General features: G+C 35.9%; 1 protein-coding gene across 11 annotated transcripts in view; it reads left to right on the top strand.

Annotated features, from left to right (window-relative positions):
- The window catches only part of BBX (BBX high mobility group box domain containing), a 267,943-nt gene that overhangs the window by 173,658 nt on the left and 81,839 nt on the right, over positions 1–12,446 (top strand). For all 11 annotated transcript variants that reach the window (XM_025990005.2, XM_025990009.2, XM_025990010.2 and 8 more), the window contains 2 exons: positions 1,294–1,533; positions 11,603–11,798. In XM_025990005.2, the coding sequence (XP_025845790.1) occupies positions 1,294–1,533; positions 11,603–11,798 (436 nt within the window). The remainder of the gene's footprint in view (positions 1–1,293; positions 1,534–11,602; positions 11,799–12,446) is intronic.

Below are 12,446 nucleotides of genomic sequence, written 5' to 3' on the forward strand. Positions count from 1 at the left end.
ATACTCTGAGATTCTGTGATCAAGAAGTATCAGCAGCCATGTGCAGGAAGTAATGTAAGAGATTAGACGCAGAAAGACTAGGCTAGAGCATTGGAAATAATTACACATATGGAATGGGCAGGACCAGAGCTTTGTAGAAGTCCTCAAAGACCCCTAATTGAATGAAATGCTTAGGAAAGGGAGGATTCAGAATTAAATTTGAAGGTTTAAGCCTAGTTGAATTTATTCGTATTATCATAGCATTTCACTAAACAAGAAAGGTTGGGCACCTGGATGGCTCAGTGGGTTAAGCGTCTACCTTTGGCTCAGATCATGATCCTGGAGTCCTGTGAATGAGTCCTGCATCAGGCTCCTGAGAGGGAGCCTGCTTCTCCCTCTGCCTGTGTCTCTGCTTCTCTGTGTGTCTCTCATAATAAATAAAATCTTTAAAAAATAATTAAAAAAATAAGAGAAGTTGATATTTACAAAGTTGAAATTTTATTATATAGTTTCTTCAAATTACTACTAAGGGTCTATTTTGATTTTTACAGTGGGAGGCTCCCCTTGTGCATAAAACACTGAATAGTCTATATTAAATTTTTATTATCTAATATTTTGTTATACATTTTCATATTAACTGTAGAAAATGACTTTCCAAAGAGGAGAAACAACTAATATTCAAGGATTTTTTTGTGAATGTTGTTAATCTGGAGACCCGTATGTCACTGAGTAGATTTATTTATTTACTGAGGAGTTAGTTAAGTACTGATGTTATATACCAGACATTGAGCTAGATGCTGTGGTTGTAAAAGTAAAAGAGCTTTTGTCCTCAAAGAGCTCACTGTTTAGTAGGGAAAAAATGTAAGCAATCATAACACAATAATAATATATGCTATATTAGAGATATGCATAGGTTGCTATAGAAACTAAGCAGAATAAGCAACTAAGCAAGTTGGCTACCAACCACTAATAGTGGTTGATGATTAATTTTTTTTCTACTTTGTGAGTTGTTTAAATGAAGCTAAGAAAAAATACAATTTGAGAACCAAAACTAACTTTTTTTTTTTATTTTTTTTTTTTATTTGTTTATGATAGTCAGAGAGAGAGAGAGGCAGAGACACAGGCAGAGGGAGAAGCAGGCTCCATGCACCAGGAGCCCGACGTGGGATTCGATCCCGGGTCTCCAGGATCGCGCCCTGGGCCAAAGGCAGGCGCAAAACCACTGCGCCACCCAGGGATCCCCCCAAAACTAACTTAAAAGCAAAACTGACCAGGATGTGTTAAACATCTGGCTTTTGTTTTGGTTGGTAATAGGTTCAACTTCTTGGGGCCGATGGCCTAGAGCAAGATGTTGGTGAGACTGATGATGAATCACCAGAGCAACGAGCCCGGAGACCAATGAATGCATTTCTCTTATTTTGCAAACGTCATCGCTCTCTTGTACGTCAGGAACACCCCAGGCTTGATAACCGAGGTGCTACCAAGATACTGGCTGATTGGTGGGCTGTTCTAGATCCAAAGGAAAAGCAGAAATATACAGACATGGCCAAGGAGGTAGGTTACAATGACAAGGTTTTATGGTGGCTGTGAGCAGTCAATCCCATATCCCAACCTTCATATATGGAGTACCTGTTGAAGGTCTAGCAGCACAAAGCGGAATCCTGAATCAAGTGTTATGCGTAAACATAAGAGCTTTGTTTCTATTCCTCAATAACAAGTCCACCTTACAAATGCTGGTGGAGATGCTGAGAGTAATCCGTTGCCAAGTTTTCTCATTGTGTATACTCCACAGATTGACGTCGGGGGTTGATTTTTATGAATGGTAATTTATTTATTATGAATGGTTTGGGTTTTTTTTTTTTTTTTTCCAGGAACCCAGCTTTTCCTGTCAGAGAATGCCCATGGTAAAGATAACAATCTTAGGTTACTCTAGTTGTGGCATGGGAAAGAGTCTTGATCTAGTTCTAACGCTAAATAACCTTGTGATAGTATCTGAGTCAGTCTCTGGGTTTCAGTCTATTTTTTTGTTTTGTTTTGTTTTGTTATTAGAATAAGGAAATTGGGCAAAAACTTCTATCCCTTCCAGTTCTAACATTTTTTTTCTTTTGTAATAAGTAGTTATTAAGAGATGTGCTTTGATTTATTTTTATTCTATAGGTAGTGTAGCCTGAATATTTAAAACTAGTGAAGGAATGAATGGCAGCGAAACATGTACTGTGATTAAGTGCATATATATAAATAGTTTAGGCAGAAGTATTTCCATGCAGGAAGACTATTCAGAAAGGTGGGACATGGATCTGTTCTCATACCAGTGACTGAATTCCTTCAAAAACTATATACCAGTCCGTTTTTAAATTACTCTGAAATTAATGTGTGTTCATTATGCTTCTAAAATGTATTGTGTAGAAGCACCTGGGCAGCTCAGTGGTTGAGCATCTGCCCTCAGCTCAGGTCGTGATCCTGGGGTCCTGGTATCCAGTCCCACATTGGGCTCCCCCACCAGGAGCTTGCTTCTCCCTCTGCTTATGTCTCTGCCTCTCTGTCTCTCATGAATAAATAAGTAAATAAATAAACAAACCTTTAAAATGTATTGTGTAATGGATTTATTAGCAAGTGAAGGAAAAGCAAAGATATAGCATTGTGGTTAAACTTGAATAATTCTCACATTACTCCTTCAGCATCCTAACTTGTGAACAATCTCAATTCATGAAAACCCCTGCCACCCAAACATTTGGTTAAGTTCTATGAAAAGATGAACGAACCAGCAGGGGACAAAATTACAGAGTTTCAAGTGACACATTATATTAGACATCTCAGTATGTGGAAAATAATTCTTTGAATTGCTGTGGTTTTACTGAGTTGTTTAACAAGCTAACATGTAACCTAAAAATTTCTTATGCAATCTTAAAGGATATTTGAATCCAGAATATATGATTGGCATAAATGTTATGTAATTAATGATCATGTAAAACTTTGTGAGTTGGCTATTGTTAAAGACATGATTTTGGCTATGTAGCGCATCTGGAAAATTTAAAATCAGTTCCAGTAACCTACATGATTTTAAATGTTTCAGTAGACTTTACTAGCATAACAGTAATTAACAGCATTTTCCCATTAAATAGCCTTAGATTTTTTTTTTATAGTTCTACACTTATATGGCAAAATAAACAATTATCTGAAACCTCATATGGAACCACATTAGCTTCTTATAATTAAACACTTGAGTCTGGTTTTGGATTGCTGTTTTTTTTTTTATAACATGCAGCCTGTCCCAAGTACTTTGTTTACCTTTTCTTAAATACTGCTAATTTACAAACCCAATAGGTGGCCACTTTTAAGAGGAGGAAGTAATATGTTCATACAGGAAATCTCTTACTAATTACTTAATTACGTTCACAATATTTGCCATTGTGGCGCCCTCATGAAATCTGTTAAGGTGGCCTCCTGCAATCTGCTACTCACCAAGGCAGATCTTTAACCTTGCAACCTGCCTTGTTTACAGTTGGCTCTTAGGAAATGCTGTCTCAGTTCTAGTGTGAAGTGTGTAAGGTTCAGCTACTTTCACAGTCACTATATAGTTGATTTCTAGTCATAAGTGATCCTGACTTGTTTCAGTGTATTTACTACTTGGTTTCGAAATTACATGAAAGTGCAGGCAATTGTGCTGGTGCTCTTTGTGTTGATACTGCAGACTTCATTGCAACCTCAGTTTCCACAACAGAAACTTACTCGGAGGGCCTTCAGTATACCTAGTCTGTGGTGGTTGCTAGTGATGAATTCGGTCTCAGCTCCTCAAGGTCCTTTCACCCAGGCAGTCATTTTTAAAACTTTCCTATGTGTAATATTTTCATTTAAACACCAGATTTTAATGGGATTCTCTATAGGAACAAGACATACTCTTTCAGGGTAGTTTTTGTATGAATATAAATACTTAAAAATATTTTTAAAGCAGAAATGAGTAATAAGTCTTACAACTTGGGAGGGTTTATTTTTTTCACCTGTTAAAACTTTCTCTGATGCTTTTCTTGCTCCTGATTATCTTGTAGTGCATCTGGTGAGAGGAAACAGCCATTCTGGGATTTGTTTTCAGTTTCTTGAATTATTGCCCAGTACTAATTTGCATTGTTGAAAAAAAAAGGGGGGGGTGTTGAATGAGGGTTTCATGCTGTCTGATTAATCTCATTAGAGCAATAACTGGTTATAAGTAATTATAAAAATACCATCTAAGGATATAGCCTGCGTCATTTTCTTAAATTCAGCAACGTACGGGACGATGCAGTGTTGTGGATGTTCCCAGGTTTGAACTGTGTGACTGCTGGTTAGGAGACGCAGAAGTGATCTTACTTTTCCCTTTAACATCGTATGCCCATACTCTTAACAGATACAGGAATACAAGCCTGCATTTTTGCTTAGGCTATTGCTAGAACCTTCTGCTGGTCCCTTAAACTAATGACCCTATTAATTAATTTACAATCAGTTTAGAAGATCACCTGTCTAGACCTTTAGGAAGAGCAGACTAAGTGCAAAGAAGAGAGGAGGATCTGGAAAGTTAAAAACAATTTTGAATGAGTTTATAATACCTCTTCCCTTTTTTGTCTGATCTGTCAGGATCAGAGGCAAAAGGTAGAATGGATACATTTAGTGATTGGTTGGTTCATTCTAAGCTCGATGTTTTGCATAAGCACAAATGCGTAAAGTCCGTTGTGATTATTCCTCTTCTTCAGAGCAGGGCCCTAACACTCGTTGGAGTTAGTATCTTGACCAGTCACATATTGTGGAGCTGGGATATTGTTGCCTGTTTGATTCTCTAGCACTCTTACTATTTATCATGCGCTGCTCACTTAGATGCCTGCCAGATACGGAGTTTGAGTAATCATGGTAAAAATGGTAACAGTAAAATGTCACGAGTCTGTGAGAAGACTGCTTGAGCTGGGGTGGGTGTTAGTGGGGATATTTCAGCAGAGGCTTTATGAAGTTGATAGAATCTGTCATGGGTTTGGTATAGAATTCAGAGAGAAAGGCAGGAGTAAGAGCAAATGTGGGATAGTGAGAACAATTTGGGGAATAAAAAGTCTGTTTTACCTAAAGTCTAGGATATGTGTAGGGTACTAACAGGAAATGTTGATGTAAAGACAAAAATCATGAGACCAGCCTGACAAGTTTGAAGGTTCAGTTGTATGTCAATAAAATAGTTATGGAATTAAATGCAATAAAATGCAACCTGAACGTAGATTATGATAACCTCTTGTAAATGTTGGTATCTCTTGCCATCAGGACCCTAGGAAAGGTTCTTATCACCACAAAACTCCATGAAGTTTTAGTGATTCATTCTTCCTTCGTATTTCTTAAAGGTAAAACTGAACTATTTATCCCCTTGCTTTGGCATTATTAGAAATGGATTCTTCTCCAAAGAAGACAGACTGTTATTTTCTCACGTATTGTAACTGTAGAGAATTTTTGTTGAGTGTGACCTGCTGTGCTCAAGAGTGTCTGTGTGCTCACAAGCATGCTGTGTGGCACCTTGCACTCTACTAAAGAAGAGAACACCTCATTTTTCCAGCATCCTTGAGAAACTGGTTTTACACATAAGTGATTTCCAGGTAGATGAAACTTTGCTGTTCCCTCAAATACTTAATTTTAAATATTTATCCTGGAAACTTTTAAAATTTTTGTTTATATACTTAAAGCATTCAGAATGCCTTCTGAATATTCTTGAAAATTTCAAATCATTATTTCCAAGCAATATTATTTTATAATCTGTAATTCGGTGAGACTTTTGTGAACAGTTTATTTTGAGATGATAATAATTTTTGAATATTGCTCTATTCTGCCCAGGGTTCTTTTATAAGTATTTAACTCATTTAATCCTCATCATAATCGCAGGAGGTAGATTTTTGTTTTTCCCCAAAAGCTTTTAAAGCTGACCTTACTGAGACCCAGAACAGTAAAGTGAGTTATCCAGGGAAGCAAGTTAGTAGTAGTAGAGCTTGAGTTCTCATAGTTGACTTTCTCCCCTCTCAGACCTTTCTCGGTTCCCACCTCTGTAAAATGTCAGTAAAGATGCCTGCCCTCCCCTAGGGTTGAGTAAAATGCAAATAAGCAGTGTACGTACAAGCATTCTGTAAAGCTTAAAACACTCTACCAGTGGTAGTTTTGTCACTTTCCTGATAAGCAAACTTAAGTATATATTTGATACTTTGCTACCAACTGATTATTTACTGTATTTATGAGGACCTGTTAACACAATGAAGGGCTAGTAAAATGCAGAACTGCAACACAAAATCACCAAAACTAGTTGTGTCGTTTGCCCTACTTTGCACGTCCATCCAATGTGATTGATAACCTCTAACGAGGTAGATGTTCAGTTGAGTGAGCTAACTAATTGATTTCAGAAATACTAGTTCTTTTAGTTAGTAAACACTAACATTTAAATATTCAAATCAAAAAATTATAAACACTTTATAAGGAAGCCATCGCTAGTGATGAAGAATAGATTCCACAGCAAGTACTATATTGAGAACTTAAGCTGAATCTCTTAAAATTCATTTTGGTATTGGTTTCAGATACTAATTTTTAGGTTGACTGAGGGACCTAATATCCAATATCCTGTAAGATGTTACCGTAGTAAATCTTGATTACTTTGGAATTGGTGATGATTCAAGGGATGTAAATAAATAATTTTTACACTGTTTGAAAAATTACAAATTCCTACTGTAAATTATTTTGTAAGGAGAAAGTATGAAATGTTTAAGAAAAGTACTAAACCTTAGCAAACACATTTTATTAAAAGATAATGTGACATTTTATAATTGAAGTTAATATGAATTTATTAATACTTTTTATGTATTAATCTGTGAAATGTAGATAATGTTTTCTTTCCCAGATCCCTGTGTACTTTTCACAAAGTAACAAAATTACATTTTAAAAGAAATTCTGAAATTTTGATTCTTTTTCCCTTAATGCTAATTAAACTGACTTTTTCTCCTGATTTACCTAAATTGGGGAGTAAAATTATCCTTTTAAAAAATTTACATATGAAAAAAATTATATATGAAAATGAACTACTGTTGCCATGATAATCCTTCCAACCAATTTAGGTGACCTTATCTATAGCCAAGTCAGTTTTTCCTTCATAACTTTTCTGTAGTAGAACCAGTTTCCTGGCCACTTATTCAAGTCACTTTTTGAAGTATATAATTTTTATTGGAGTGGCTTTATCATGAAAGTCATGGAGGTTATTGTATAACTTAAAATATTTTTGTCTGTCAAAACCAGAAACTTAATTCCATGTTCTGTCACATAATACAGTCTCATTTTTTTCTTATTAAAAATATCTAGTAAAAATAATTCAAATCAGATGGTTATCAGATAGCTATCAGGTTTTATTATCTAAATGAACAATTTTAGAGTTAAAGCTCCTAGAACTAAGAAAGTACAGATTAGTGCCACTTCTCAAGTGTCCCCTCTCCTTTTCCACCCTTGTATAATGTGATTTCTGTTTCTGATGTGAAGAGGTACAGCTGTCTCAAAATTTATTATGCTAAGGGCGACTTACACCCCTCCAGAGTTACAAAATTAAAAATGTGTTATACCTATTTTTTAAAAATCAGATAATTTTTTGTATACAAATTTTGTATAATTTCTCCTCCATGGTTCTGGCAGGTTGTGTTTTTTAAATCATGGTGATATTTCATATATTTGCACCTGAATCAGCTATCTTTATTGGTATAGACATTTCTAGGATTCTACCTTACTCTCACCAGGGTTGCCAATTTCTTTTTCACTGTGTTGAGAAAATCTAGACTAGTAATAGCTAGAAATACAACTGAATTTTAGATGGCACCCCCTCCTCATTAAAAACAAGTAATTGGAGAACTGTTAGTGTATTTTTTTTTTTTTTTATTAATTTTAAGGTGCTTTTTAAGGTCAAATTTCCATTCTTATAAATGATCCACAAAGGTATTTAATGTTAAGACCCAAGATTAACACAAATAGAGTATTGTTTTTTTGATACATAATAATGTCATTATCATATATGAAGTAAGCAAAATACTGTGACAGAAGGTGTGCATTTAAACCATTATTGAATAACAGTGACTCACTATTACTGCTAATAAAATGTGGTGGTGGTTGGGATCAGGGAGGAGGGAGCTAGCAATGGCTGAGCACCTTGTATAAATAACAAACTGTCTGAAAAGTAGATGCACTTAGTTATCTGATAGTTGGAAATTTGAAGGAAAAAAAAATGGAAGCCATGAGGTGAACTTAAATTTTCATGGGAGATTTTTGAAAATCAGTATTTTAGCAAGAGTTTAATTATCTACAAAATTGGACCAATAGGCCTATGATTGATGTTACGGATGAAACAGTTTCCCTTCTCACCCCTAGCATGAAGAGCCCTGCCCTGGAGATCCAGATGGATGGGGCCTATCTCTTTGGCCCTTTAAATCCTGTAATGATGGATTTGTGCCCACATAGTTGACAAGAATGCTAACAGTTTCACTCAGCTGTTTGCTTCATACTATATATACAGTCTTCCTTCATTTCTTCCTTACTCAGCCTTCTCTGTAATCCCTTTCCTAATAACCTCATCACAACAAATGATGAAGCCTCTATGTTGTTTGTTATAGTTGAATCAGAGCAAGTGATTGATGAGGTGCCCAGTTCCAAGGACAGAGAGACATCCTCATACCCCGAGGCTCTTTCTGCCTCTGCCTTCACTTTGTGTTCAAGTGTGTCTTTACATGAATTTATGACATCTCCGTGTAAGCTTTAAATTCCTGAAGGACAAGGACTACATGTTGTTCTTTGCTCTATCTCCCACGTTCTTACTGCTCTTGCTCAATATACTTCTGATTGAGCTAATGAATGTTAGCTCATTTACATCAAGTTTAAGGATCTTCGAGATTAATATGGTGTTACAGAGTATTGTCCCTCCTAGTGAATTCTCAGTTACCACTTTCCAAAAAACCCCCACATCCTCTAGCACTTTCTCTCGCCTTCTATTCTTCAACCTAAAGGGAGCTTCCCCTTTTACAGATCCTTTGCAAAACCATTTTTCATGCCTGAAACCAGGGAAAGGCTTCTGAACCACACATTAAAAAACAAAACAAAACACCAAAGTGTGTGACTAATTGTGGATCGTAAGCAGTTTGAAGGTAGAGACTTTAATTCATGCTCTTGACGGTGTCTGTCATCTAGTCCAGCATCTTTTACAACGGGGACTTGCTTCTTCAAAAACTATAATTTTTTTTTTAATTTCTCATGACAAATGTGTTAATTAATTTGTTTGAAAGTCTTTTGTCATTTTATGTAGAGTGGTGACCTTTGTCCAGATGACTGTTCATCTGACAAACCAACCCATGTGCCTTTTCCTGGGACACAATAATGATGCATGTGTCTGCTACTTCCATTTTCAGCTCACCCTACCATTTGTCACTTTCCACCTTCAGACAGGAGGCAAGGCTATTTGTCTGCTTCAGCTTAATATGTAAATCCCCCATGCAGGTGAATGGAATGGAGTAGGATGTCTCTTGTATCACATCTGATACCTCCAAATTTATTCTGCTATATGATGGTGAATTCTAGTTTGGCTCTGGCCTTGCATCCCTATTTTAATTATTTGTGTAAGAAAAGTGGAACAGTATTTTTTCCTTATTTTGTACTGACCTTCCTTCTGCGTGTACCCATGTATCAGCATACAGATACACAGCTTTTAGGTTTAAAAAAAAAAAGATTCTGAAAACTTGAGTTAAGGTAATCTGGGGATAATTCTAAAATATTGATTATTAACACTTATTTATAATAGAGTTTTCATTTACATGATTTAAAGTAAAAAAATGGAAATGTTTATTTGGATTATATACACTTTCTTATACCAAGGATAAAAGAGTCTTTTTTTTTTTTTTTTTTCCTGTTGGATTAAATAAAAAGCTACTTGGAGTGTATACTAAATTAGTTTACTTTACACATGGAATGACCATTTTAAAGGGCAAGCTTATGGGATTGAAACAGTTGTATTGATTTAATAAAGTTTCTAGCAGCTGGGAAAAAAAACATTTTTATTAGGTGATACAACTTTTCGCAATGTATAATGAATAGCAATAAATATTATTTAGTTTTATTGTCACAAAAGGGGAAAGAAGCAACAGAGATGGCAGAAAGAGTTCTAGAAGTCACAGAAATAGAGGGAAAGGAGGATATTGTCAGTGAAGGCTGAAACCTCCAAGTATAAAGACATAAAGATTGTGATGGGTTAATTGCAACATCACATATCACACCTTTCAGCATGTTCACATTTGAAGTCCTAGGTGCTTATTACAAAATCCTGGGATGTTGGTGCTTCACAGATACTTAGCTTTTTACAAATTGAAGGTTTGTGGCAACACTATGTCAAGCAAGTCTATCGGTACCTTTTTCCAACAGCATCTGTTTGCTTTCTGTCTCTATGTCACCTTTTGGTAATTCTTGCAATATTTATAGCTTTTTCATTATTATATTTGTTATGGTGACCTGTGGTCAGCGATTATAGCTTGCTGCAAGCTCAAATGATGTTTAGCAATTTTTAGCAATAAAGAATTTTTAATTTAGATATTTCATTGTTTTTGCCACTAATAGACTAGTAGTGTAATGAAAATATAGCATCTATATATACTGGGAAACCAAAAAATCCTCAGCTAACTGAAAAGTTAAACATCAGCTTTTCCTACCTCATTCCCCTTCGCACCAATCTTGATCTTAGCTTGTTTATCCCAAAACTGGTTACTTTGCTCTGTTAAGTTTGCCTGTATTTCCCTTACCAGTACATCAAAGCATGGATTTAATTTTTGGCATACTTACGAAATTAAGTAGTGAACAGAATCTGGCTCTGGTATTAACTCATAGTTTGTAATGTGTACCTGATACCCACTTTGAACTGGGTGCCAAACGATGCACATGGTTTATTTATAATAACCCTGTGTATTGGTGTTATTGTTCCTAGTTTATGGAGCTAAAGGTTAAGCCCAGAGAGGTTACATTCTCCATCTTTGGTTACTTACTCTAGCTGTAAGTGGAGGTGATAGGGTTTGAACTCTGATGTTTCTGCCTTCAAAGCCTTGCTCCTTCCCTTACAAATAACTCTGGCTCTACCATAGTAAGATATCTTTTGGATACTTAAAAAAAGGTGTGGGTCAAAAGACAAATATATTGCATCTGTATCCCTCTTCCACAAATGAACTTTCTAGTTAAATCCATGTCCTATTGCTAAAACCCTGGGCTGAGATTATCATTCTTCTATAAAGAAAGCCACAGGGATCCCTGAGTGGCTCAGCGGTTTAGCGCCTGCCTTTGGCCCAGGGCGCGATCCTGGAGTCCCGGGATTGAGTTCCACATCGGGCTCCCAGCATGGAGCCTGCTTCTCCCTCTGCCTGTGTCTCTGCCTCTCTCTCTCTCTCTCTCTCTCTCTGTCTATCATGAATGAATAAATAAATAAATCTTAAAAAAAAAAAAAAAGAAAGCCACAAAAGTTACCGAATGTATTGTTTCATTCGTTATTTAATGGTATGGGGGAGGTGACATATGAAGGCTATTAGAACTTTTTCAGTCTGTATATTAAAATCTATTATCTATTCTTTATTTACAGTATAAAGATGCATTTATGAAAGCAAATCCTGGCTACAAATGGTGTCCTACCACAAATAAGCCTGTGAAATCCCCAACACCCACTGTCAATCCACGAAAGAAACTATGGGCTTTCCCATCTGACTCTTCAAGAGATTTACCAAGCCCCAAGAAAGCAAAGACTGAAGAAATGCCTCAGCTAAACTTTGGAATGGCTGGTGAGTTCAGACACTGTTTCTAACTATTCTTTTTTAAAGAGAAGGCAATACATCTAGATAGTATTTTTAATAAATTATATATACACAGAGAGCGAGAAACAAAATTTAAACAAAAAAAAATTTAAACCAGTGTGAAGCAATGCAAAGATATAGCATATCTGAAAGCTCTGAAATACAACATACATAGAATGTGTTTGTATGGGACGCCTGGGTGGCCCAGCAGTTGGGCATCTGCCTTCAGCCCAGGGCGTGATCCTGGAGACCCGGGATCGAGTTCCACATCAGGCTTCCTGCATGGATGGAGCCTGCATCTCCTTCTACTTCTGCCTGTATCTCTGCCTCTCTTTGTGTCTCTCTCATGAATAAATAAATAAATAAATAAATAAATAAATAAATAAATAAATAAAATCTTTTTAAAAAATAAAATAAAAAATAAACTTCTATCCTTTAAAAAAAAAAAAAAAAGAATGTGTTTGTATATTTAAAGGAAGTGTGGACCAAGTAGTAGAGTCATTACATATATGTGAATTTCTGACACATTATGGAAAGGCAGACTGCAATGTAGAAATTAAGAACTCAGGGAATTTTATAATGTAACAAAGTAGTTTACACATACATACTATTAAGCTATCCCAGTAAGTAACTTAG

Source organism: Vulpes vulpes, chromosome 1, assembly GCF_048418805.1.
Source record: "Vulpes vulpes isolate BD-2025 chromosome 1, VulVul3, whole genome shotgun sequence".
Lineage (NCBI taxonomy): Eukaryota > Metazoa > Chordata > Mammalia > Carnivora > Canidae > Vulpes > Vulpes vulpes.